General features: G+C 33.8%; 1 protein-coding gene across 1 annotated transcript; it reads right to left on the bottom strand.

Annotated features, from left to right (window-relative positions):
- Nucleotides 1-551: 551 nt before the first annotated feature.
- On the bottom strand, nt 552-5,314 carry LOC141591578 (uncharacterized). Its single transcript, XM_074411958.1, has 2 exons — nt 4,931-5,314; nt 552-739 (listed from the first exon to the last, which is right to left on the bottom strand). The coding sequence occupies exon 1, from the start codon at nt 5,217-5,219 to the stop codon at nt 4,941-4,943; it is 279 nt and encodes a 92-aa protein (XP_074268059.1). The 5' UTR covers nt 5,220-5,314; the 3' UTR covers nt 552-739; nt 4,931-4,940.
- Nucleotides 5,315-11,946: the final 6,632 nt, after the last annotated feature.

The following is an 11,946-nucleotide window of genomic DNA, read 5'->3' as shown; positions in this document are numbered from 1 at the left end:
TTCTTCATTGTTTCTCCTTGTGTTTTTCTGCTTGGTTTGAATTTGTTTGTGATTTCTAGGATTGGTATTTTGTGATTATTGGGTTTATATAGTTTTTCTCCTTAATTCGAAGATGATTAGGACAAGGTACTTATATTTAATTAAAGAATATAGTCCTAGTAGGAAAAGGTGATTGACGTACCTAAATTAAGAGTATTAGTCGGCCTATAGTTTAGGGTTGTAAATAATTTGATAATCAGTGACCAATAAGTTTCCCTTGAGACTATCACTTTTCATCATAAGCTTAACAATAGCAAGACAACCACGGCTAACAGCTTTTTAGCAATGACAACAATTCAACAAATATATTAGCTCGGATTGAACAGTCTTGGCTTCACTCCTTGCCCTCGATTACTTGGAAACAAGATTAAGCTGATTGTTGGAATCTAGAGTTCGACATTAGCAAGCACCTTTTTAACATAAACATAAAAGTAACACAAATGAACCATAAAACATTAAATTACTAGGAAAACTTGAAAATTTTGGACAACTTTAGGTAATTAACACAAATGTGAGGAACAAAGAAGGGTTATTCAAATGATTTTCCAAAGTTTCACATCATCGTCGTCATCGATAGTGATCTAAGATTATTTCAAAACAAGTGTATGAAGCACTACATCCATAAATTCAACTTTATCAACGAAAATCCAAAAGCAAGAAAGCCAGCATTGGCATCCCGTATGACTTTGCAAACTCCAAACTGCAATCACAAAACAAAACAAAAAATCTGGTAAGATCGTTTAGCAGATACTTGTAGCTTACTCACCTCATTTGGCTAAATCATACATTTTATACTTACTCTGCCAGCTTCTTCATATCGATAAAACAATACTTTTAGATTGAAAAGCGAGAAAGCTCATGGGTGTAGAGTGCAAGAATGAATGCGACTAAGTTTATGACGAAAGTTCATAACAGATGTAAAAAGAACTAACTATTCAAATACCAAGTAGCAGATACTTGTAGCTTACTAACCTTATTTGGCTAAATCATACGTTTTCTACTTACTCTGCCAGGTTCTTGATATCGATACAATAATAATCTTTTGGATCGAAAAGCAAGAAAGCAGGTGAGTGTAGAAAGCAAGAATGAATGCATCCAAGTTTATGATGAAAGTTCACAACATATGTACAAAGAACAAGCCAGGAGTTGTGGATTTAGAATCTCATATCAATTTGTTGTACTAGGTTGGTTTGATCAACTCTCCCGCTCTAGGGGGGATGAAGTTCAGAACCTGCCACTCTAGGGGGAACGAAGTTCAGAACCTGGGGAAGAGTAAGGTATGAGACTCTACAATGTCGAATTCGATTTAGAATCCACCAAGTTCCTAATTCCATTTCAAAATAATTCAACTGAAAAATAGAATGAGTCCAATTTATTCAAAAGATTCCTCGGGAGCTCGGCTATCCACCATAGAGTTTTTTGGGGAATCTGAAGCAACCCCAATGCATCTCCTACGGATGCATTATTTCTTCATATGTGAAGAATGCACCAAGTCAGAGGCACTGATCGATTCTCACAGCATAATACTACAACAAAAGTTATACGTATTTTACTCCCATGATTCCCTCCACCCGATCATCTATTACCTTTTGATTTAGGCACAAAAACCAAAGAAAGAAACTAAATCCAAACTTATCTTTCACTTCATCCAATTTGCACATACCCTACACCTGCAACAAAGTTCGTTGCAAGTCTGCATCCCAAATACTTGAATAACTCTTCCCAACTCTTCAGGTTTCCTTGCCAGCATGATCATGACTCATAAGTGAGTGAGTGAATTGGTTAGGTTGAAGGTGTAGAGAGGGAAGAGAAAATAGGGTATGGCTAATCAATTTAACGACAAAAGAGGTTCTCAGTAACCAGAAAGGTGTAAGTATGACTGCGACACCCTAAATGGAATGGTAAGCAAATGATAGGGATCAAGGGAATATAATGCAAAACTCAAATTACATGTTAGATCTACAATCTATTAGTGTGCAAAAATTGTTTAGACAACAAAACCAGGACAACCAAATCATTTATAAACTAGAATCTCACAAGCCCTTTTTCCTAATATCACATTCCGTAGATCCAAAATAATTTTCTTCAAATGGCGCCGTGCAACAAATTATCCACAGTTTTCCAACTTTCATAGAACATTAAGCAGTATATAGCATCTCTAATGCCTAGGGCACAAACAATAACAATGCACCTCAATCCGAAACATATCTATCCACACATCATTTGAACACTACACAGCTCAATCCACCTAGCACCAACAATGCACCCCATTTTCTAACACATACAAACGAACATATCCTATATTTATTATGCTTATTCATATCAGAAATTCCCCTAACTGATAGCTTTGCATTATAAATCATGACGTCATTGTCTATTATGCAGATCCCCTGTCCGGCTCATTCTCCAAGCTCCACGATAACGTCCAAAGGGTTGTTTGAAACCTAAATCACCCTCCCCCAATAAGGGCAGAAAGAACAAGCTTCAACCTCATGAAACTAATAATTCCAATCCACCACAGATATACAATCAGCCTACTATTTCCAAAGCACGAGCTTTCTTCCTAAAAACAGCTTAACATAATACAAAAAAAAAGGACAGTAATCAATGACAATCCACGCAGACAAATTCCAACATAGGTACATACATTTTGGCAATCATTGTTTAGATTTTCAGAAATTTTCATATTCCATTAAACCAAAATCCACCTAGATAACACTAACACATCATATATATGCGCGCACACACACCGACACAATTTAACTATCAACCATTTCAAAAGTCAAGTGCATTATCTGCATGAGTGCATCCATATTCGAAATCCAACAAATTAACAACCAAAAGTCCAAAACATCACCCCAGGTATCCATAAATTGAAGGGTATGAAGGTCAAATATGCACAGCCCTACCTAAATGTTATAGAGATGCAACAGATTGTTTCAAAATGACCCCTAAAAGAAAACTGCGACAACGCCATTTCAGTAAGCCCAAACAAATTATTCCCTCATAACAGATGCATTAATGTAATTATCAAACTGTTTCTAGATAACGCAAAATGAAAGCTGGGACAAGGGAATCACATCAACTTAGAAATCCTTTCTAAATCATTCCATCGTAACAGATGCACAAAACCCATGCTTCTTGTATCCACCATAGAATTATAGGGAATCTGCAGCAAGTCAGCAACCCAATACACCTCCTCGGGTTGCGTTATTTATTCAAATGCGAAGAATGCAACATTCAAAGGCCCTGATCGATTCTCACAGCATAATGCTACAACAAGCTACAACAGAAGCTATACTTATTTTACCCGATAAATCCCTCCATCCGATCATCTATTACCTTTGATTTAGGCACAAAAACCAAAGAAAGAAACTAAAATTCAACCTTATCTTTCACTTTATCCAATTTGCACAACCCCTACACCAGCAACAAAGTTGCAAGCTGCATCCCAAATACTTTAACCCTCCCCACTTTTCAGTTTTTCTTGCCAACATGATAATAAGTGAGTGAGTAAGTGATCAGATGAGGTGTAGGTGTAGAGATAAGGAGAAAATGGGGTATGGCTAAGTGGTGTGCAAAAATTACTCCGACCCTTCGAACCAAGTCTGAGTAAGATAGCACCTATTAGTGTGCAAAAATTAATTAAACAACAAGACCAGGACAATGAACTCAGTTATACAAAAATATTTTTTTTTTAAATGATGCCAAGAAACAGATTATTTTCAGTTCTTGTAATCTACCCCAGATATAATCCTATTTTCAAAGCACCACAACTTAGCATAACTAAAAAAACAACCATAACCAGATTAAAAGCAATGAAACACCACGTAGAAAAATGACAACATATGTCATATGTGCACAAATTTTGGTGATAAGATCACTGTTTGATGTTCAAAAATTTTAATATTTTTCTATCACACCAGAATCAACCACCATGATAAGAACACTAACACATAATGAATATGCACACACAGACACACACTCATGCAAATTTGGCAGCCAACAATTTCAAAAGTCATGGGCAGCATTCCTTATCCATATTAAAAACCCAACAAACTACAACCACACCACGTCAGCACCGCCGCAGGCTCCTGTTAGTTTCGTAAATTGAAGGGTATGACGGTCAAATATACATAGCCTTACCTAAATGTCATCAACACAAAATAGATTGTTTCTAAATGACCCAAAAGAAAAACTGCTACGAGAATTGCATCAATTGCCAATTCCGTAATCCCAACTAAAATCCTTCCTAACAGATGCACAAATGTCACTCTAAAGTTTAAAGTTTAAACTTTATCCAATAACCCAAAACGAAAACTGCGACGAGGGAATCACATCAAAATGTAAACTTACTAATCCCTGCTAAATCCTCCCATCATAACAGATGCACAAATTGTCAAACGCAGATCAAAATCTACACGGAATCGGAAAGGATACAATCCACAAAACTTTCACCAACAACTAATTCCAATATGAAAACTGCGAGGAGGGAATAGCATCAAATGTCAACTTACTAATCCCTTCTAACACAATCCGTCATAACGGATCAACAAATGGTCAAATACAAATCAAAATCGGCATGGTATCGAAAACAATACAATCCACACACACCGCACATTTCACCAACAACTAATTCTAGATCAACCTAACAAATTCAAATTCAAACTACAAATCAAAGGGAATTGGGTCAAATGCCATTTTATTAATTCCATTCCAAACATAACAGATGCACAAATGGTCAAACGCAAATCAAAATCGATACGGATCAAAACGGATACAATCCACAAACACATCTCACATTTCGCCAACAACTAATTCAAAATCAACCTAACAAACTCAAATTCAAAAAATAATTCAAATCAAATAAAATAAAATAAAATAAAATCACCTGAGAAAGATCAATGAGCAGCGGCGGCGTGCTTAGCGTGCTCTTCCTGGTGAGCGAGATGACGACGTTCCTCGGGAAGAGCGACAAGGTAAGAGAAGATCATACCGCCATAACAGACATGAAAGAGAGGTTGAGCTGAGTTAGTAACGATGTATTTAGCATGGTAATTATCGATTCCTTTGGCTATGGATTCCTTGATGAAGGTCAATGTTAAGTATGGCTTCAATTTCTCCGGTACTTCCTTCACCTTCACTCCGCGTAGTTCGTTGATTATGCTTCTGAACGCCATTGTTGTTGATGAAGGTGATGATTTGGGGATCTGGGGAGATGGAAACCCTAGAATTTGATGAAATGATGAAAGGAGATTAGATGGAGTTGTTTGATTTGATTTTCAGGAGTAGATGTTCGTTTGTTTGGGCCTGGGCTTCTTGATTATCGAATGATGTTGTCTTTTGGACTTTTGGCAGTCTTGCCAAAATAAACCCGAAGCCCATATATCGATCGAAAATATTTGAATTGATTACTGACCGAACACCCGATATGAGTATCTGAATAGTACTCGACTAGTTTTCTTGCCCGTGCGTTGCACGGATATTAAAATAATATGTGATAAATTTCACAATAAAATGGAATATAGACATATAGTACATCGTGCATGTCTAAGATTTTATGTATGCCGCATGACCAACAAATAATTCCCGTTAACATAATATTGACATAAGAATAAAAGAGTGTTTGATTAATAAAATACTTTTTTTAGGAAAATAAAACCAATATGAAGTTTATATATATGATACTTGGACTGATAGTTTTTAAAATTTGTTCATTAATACCTGTTTGTTTTTCAATTGGTCAAGGAAAACAATAATATCTACTCTGCATAATCAACTCAATGATGCAACAAATCTCCTTCTTTCGAATAACAACCATAGTTTAATCATTGCTGGATCAAATTGTAATTATGTAAAAACATTTAAAGGTAGTTAGAATGTTATATCTCCCGGTCAAACTATAGAAGTACGTTTGAATATGAACCAAATTCCGACGCAATACTACATGCCTAGGGCTGCTTATGACCCCCCTCTCTATAGCAATAGTCTTGACCCCCATCTTCTCATTTGAATCAAAATATTTCACGCAGACCCCCATTTTTATTCCCTATTCACACACATGATCTAAAACAATCTCATCCCTTGAAACTTGAAAGATCGATCATTGTCTCCGAAACTTATCTCATATTTATCCAATCAAGTGAAAAACTAAACCCCTACTTCTAGAAAAATCCACCATCTAATAGAAACTAACCCTTGCTCTCGACAATGTTGTTTTTTAGGAAAATAAAACCAATATGAAGTTTATATATATGATACTTGGGACTGGGAGTTTTTAGATTTTGTTCATTAATACCTATTTGTTTTTCAATTGGTCAAGGAAAACAATAATATCTACTTTGCATAATCAACTCAATGATGCAACAAATCTCCTTCTTTAGAATAACAACCATAATTTAATCATTGTTGGGTCAAATGGTAGTTACGTAAAAACATTTACAGGTAGTTAAATGTTATATTTCCCGGTCAAACTATAGACGTACCTTTGAATGTGAACCAAATTCCAACGCAATACTACATGACTGGGGCTGCTTATGACATCCCCCTATAACAATAGTCTTGCCCCCATCTTCTCATTTGAAACAAAAGCCTTCACGCAGACCCCTATTTTTCCTCCCTATTCACACACATGATCTAAAACAATCTAATCTCATCCCTTGAAAGATCGATCCTTGTCTTCGAAACTTCTCTCAAATTTATCCAACCAAGTGAAAAACTAAACATCTACTTCCAGAAAAATCCACAATCCAATGGAAACTAACCCTTGCTCTAGACAATGTGTTTAGAATTAAGATTTTACTTTAATTTGGATTGATGGGGTCAAGATTAATTTTATCAGTATGATCGTTTGAGGTTTCTTGTTATTATTCATGTTACCTATATGTTTTAATGCAAGCGATATTTTGCTGATAAATAACCTTATTTATTATCACTATCCTCGTTGAACTCACCACCCTCCACAAATGCATCCTTCCTCCACCCCACTAATTTACTTGCAAAATAAAACATCAGCCACTGTGATTAGTTCTTACTATACTACTTGAAACAACCTTCAATCCACTACCACTATCACTACCTTTCTACCACGTTTTACATCTAAGAAGTCATAAATCACATTCACCTCCATGAAAATATGGATCCTCGTCTCCCTTATCGAAGACAATTTATTTCTCCTTCAACAAAGAAAAGTTTAATAAGCAATCTTCCCTCTTATCTCTCTCCTTTTCCTTTCCTAGCCGTTTTCTCGTCCCCTCCCCTACCTCCATTCCAGATACTCAAACAAAGTGTTTAGGTACTATGTTTGTAAACTGAATAAGTTTGAATATTATATATATACACGAACTTTGTTATTTATTTCATTTTGCATAAATAAATCTTACTACCCCCATCTCATTTTTAGTGTCCTTTTTTCTTCAAATTTTATTATCTCATAATTATTATCCCCTTTCTAGATCTAGTAAGGAAAAACTTTAGTCAACCAACTCTTCGCAATGAACCTCATTCCCACTCGAAACAACCTTTAGCCCACTACTTAATCCCTTCGGTTCACACATAAAACGGTCTAAAATGCAAAGCTTTCATCTTTCTCTTGAAAAGTCCATCTAACTAACAGAAACCTAACCGCTACTTTGAACTTCATCATTTTTACATCCCGTAAAGATTAAGTTGAACATGACAAAAAAAATGCAGAAACTTAGGTTTTGTTTGATAACGACAGATTAAACATTTTTTTTAGCATTTTGAGAGTTTTTGCACTATTTAAATAACAAATGTGCTGTTTTGAGTGTTGATCATCGACATATTGAAATAGTAGATTGTGGTGTAATTTTCTGTTTTACATTATGACCTTTAATTAGTACGGAGTATATTATAAGAAAATAAAAATTGAGTTTTTTTTTTATCTCTGAGGAAATTAAAGATCAAACTTTATCTTTATCATATTTATAATTAATATTCTTCACTTAAAATATATAAATTTAAGCAAGTTCAAATAAGTTAGTTAAAAGTTATAAATCACACATTGTACGAAGCTGTATAATCATTTTTTTATTAATATGAAATAAATGTCATAAACTTCATGAGAATATTAATGCGGTAGAGAACTATAGAAGAGTTGGCAAGTACGTGACTCCCTTTTAGGTTTAAATTTTTTCATTTATTTTTATATTTTTGCCTAAAGGTGGTTAAAACATTGTATTATGCATGATGAATATGTCTCACCCTTCCCCAATTTGTATCTCTCCCTAAATTATACTGATGATGTGCTCAATTTACATAAAAATAAAAATAAAAAAATATAGCATCAACAATAATTAGTTTGCTCCATATAATTGAATAGTACCGTTTTTTATGCATGTAAATTTGTCAGAAGAAAAGCTTGAGAGAAACGGTCTTCACTATGTTAAGGAAAGACTACTCTTACCCTTTTATGTGTTGTTCATGACTTTTTTTTAATGTATCTAATAATTTGAATCTTAATCTTATACATATTTCTATAATAAGTGTATCTAACTTACCTTCAAGCCTCATTCAAATCTATTTTATTACTCGTGGTACCATTTTTACTTTAAACTATAAAACAATCGCACAATAAAGTTTTTCAAAACATTTACTCATTTGTCATAGTATGATATTTCGATTCGCAAATTAGCAGCAACTTTCTTTATCTTTTAATACTCCTTGAAAAATAGATATCAAACTTTTTACTTATCAATAATTTGTGAATATCTTATTTAAGTTTTGATTAATATACTTTTATATAATGACAAATGAATGTAAATAATATAATAAAAAATTATCAATAGAAGTTGAAGTGTATTGTGAGGAAAATAACTTTAAAATTAGTAGGAGAAATACATATGACATTTGAAAAATAAACTTCGTATTATGTATAATTAAATATCACATTAGCAATAACAAAAGACGTAGGGGCATATTTCAGCGTTCATTTTACTCTTTACATAAGTAAATTCCATGTAGTACGTATTATGCATGCACATTTGTCACAACCGAGTTCGGCCCAGGGCCTTTTAGCCTCATAATACCTCATTTTTTAATCGGAAGTTGTTATAAAATTGGATATTATAAATATATCAAAGTTTTTTTGGCTTTATAATTTAATAAAAAGTGAACAAATACTAATGAATAATTTTTTAATATTAATAAATTGTAGATAATTAATTTATTTCCTGTTTCTAATAATAAAATTGTAAAATAATTAATTAATTCTCATTTCTAATAGGAAAATCATATTCCTAATTATAATAGAGAAAATTTAAATAATTATTATTCCCTAATTCTAATAGTATAATTAGGAAAAATAAGCCTTAATAAATTGTTAATTTATTTCCTATTTCTAATAGGAAAATTGTAAAATAATTAATTAATTCTCATTTCTAATAGGAAAATTATATTCCTAAGTATAATAGAAAATTATAAATAATTAATTATCTCCTAATTTTAATGCTAATAGTATAATTAGAAAAAAAGCCTCCTCTAGTTATATATATTGATTCAATCTGAATCGAACTGAAACTGAATTGAACTCAATAATAACCGAATGATACTTGAACATGAATATATCTAAACCGACAAGAACTGAACCGATTGAGAATGTTTTTTTTTTCAAATAATGTTGAAAAATAAAATATTGGGTTTTTCTACTTGGTACCCTTGTACTTTTTCGTATTCTACGTGATACCCTTCATTTTTCAAAAATATCAGTGGTACCCCTAAACTTAATGAAAACGTCCTAAAATGCCCAAAATGCTCTAATCCGCCTCTTTTAAATGTTTAGTTTATATATTTTGAATTGATTTTTGGCAATAATTTGTCATGCCATAACATAAACATCGTTTTGTCAATCGTAAACATATTTTCTTTACAAAATTTAATTGTTTAAAAATGTGATTTTTAGTAGTTTGGGTATTTTGAGAACTTTTCAAAATTTAGAGGTACCAATGATGTTTTCAAAAACGCAGTGGTACACTGGTACCATGTAAAATTCGAAAAACACAAGGGTATCACATAGAATAACCCTAAAATATTTATGATTTTAGGTTGAAAACAAATTTAATTGTCAAATTGGAGTCGAACTAAGATTTTGGGTACCACGTAAAATTCGAAAAAACACAGGGGTACCACATAGAATAACCTTAAAATATTTATCATTTTGGGTACCACATAAAATTCGAAAAAATATAGGGATACCACATAGAATAACCCTAAAATATTTATCATTTTGGGTTGAAAACAAATTTAATTGTCAAATTGGAGTCCAACTAAGATTGGACAATCCCAAACCAAACCCAATTTCAACACTCCTAATTTCACACCCCAATTCCAATTCCCTCACCACCACTCCTCCCTCCACACCACGTCACTAAAACTGCCCACCCCACCAAATCACCATGCATGCACCATCACCCTTCACATCCTACGAGTCCTCCCACACCAGTGACACCACTACCCTTACGGACCTTACCACTGCACCATCTACCCTTCGACCACCATCTATTCCTCCTCCGCTAGTCTAACGGGTTTGACCTTCGTACTATTTCCTCCCACGTCACCCCCTTCCAATGTTGTTTAAAATCGCGATCCGGATCGTACGATCCAAAAAATGGAAAACGATCCAAATCGTCGTAGGATCCTTTTGGTGGTAGCATCGGTGTAGAATCGTTCACGATCGGATAGGATAGGATAGGATCGTATAGGTCGATGGTAGGATCGTTCAGGATCGTAAAAGGCTAATTTATGTTCTAATTTTTTGAGGTAGTTGTTATTCTATACTGAAAACTGTAAATTAAAGGTATATGTATAATATTGATATGATTATTAAGATTTTCGTGTCACTAAATAGACTTTTAACATTATATTTCACAAATTGTACCAATTTTTTAACATAAACTCGTTTATCTAAGCTATTTGTAGGATCTTACGATCCTCGATTCGATCCTGCGATACGATCCTCGATCCAAGGTACGATCTTGATCCTGACAATCTTGCCCCCTTCACCTTCTCTCCATCTCCAATTAATCTCTTTGCCTCCTTCCAAACCCGCCACGAAATGTCATCCTTTTTTGATGCGTTGTCGTTGATCACACCAAACAATATTTATATCAATTAACTTAGCATAGCAAGTAAGTAGAGGTCGAACCCAAAGGACGGGGTACTCAAATCATTCAATCAGGTTATAGTTGTGCTTAGGTTGTCACGATTTAAAGGAAGTTATGCAAAGCAAGTAAATAACAAGAATTAAATCAACAAGAAGGAAGACACTTGGGTGTCATAGGATCATAGGGGAAATCATGGTAGATCACATAAATGAGTCACATAGAGGATTAGTGTTGGGGTAGAACCGAGTTGGCTTAGATATTACGGTTCCTAGGTCAACTTGAGTCTCCGGAGTCGAGTTGGTTTATATCTCACGACTCTTAGATTGACTTAGGTTCCCCTATTCAACATCATGCATGGTCTAACAATACTTGAGTTGAATTATATCTTACAAGGCTTGTTGAAGAGGTAGAGAATCATATAAGGTTGTCAATCAAGCATTTCATCAAACATAACATGTGCATAAGTTGAAACTACAACAAATAATCACTCATATGAACTCAATAAGCATGGATCTATCTCATAATTACTCCCTTAATCCCCATTAACTCTATCAAGGTTACTACTCCTAAACATCATGGTAATTATGCAAATAATTGTGTCAAACATCATAACATAAGTAAACATGATGATTAAGCAATGCAGTAAACAACTTAATGGAAGATAAAACAAGTAAATAAAGAGAGATTGAGAATTATACCAACAAATTAAGCAATAAAGAAGATGAACATGATTGAAGAGGAATCCTTGAATAAAAGACTTGTCACTTAATCTTCAAGCAAAACGTAA

Source organism: Silene latifolia, chromosome 7 (assembly GCF_048544455.1).
Source record: "Silene latifolia isolate original U9 population chromosome 7, ASM4854445v1, whole genome shotgun sequence".
NCBI lineage: Eukaryota > Viridiplantae > Streptophyta > Magnoliopsida > Caryophyllales > Caryophyllaceae > Silene > Silene latifolia.
This window is presented reverse-complemented; position numbering and strand designations above follow the sequence as displayed.

What these genes read in the sequence shown, in the direction of transcription:
- LOC141591578 (XM_074411958.1), bottom strand. Translation starts at nt 5,219, where the DNA reads ATGGCGTTCAGAAGCATAATCAACGAACTACGCGGAGTGAAGGTGAAG.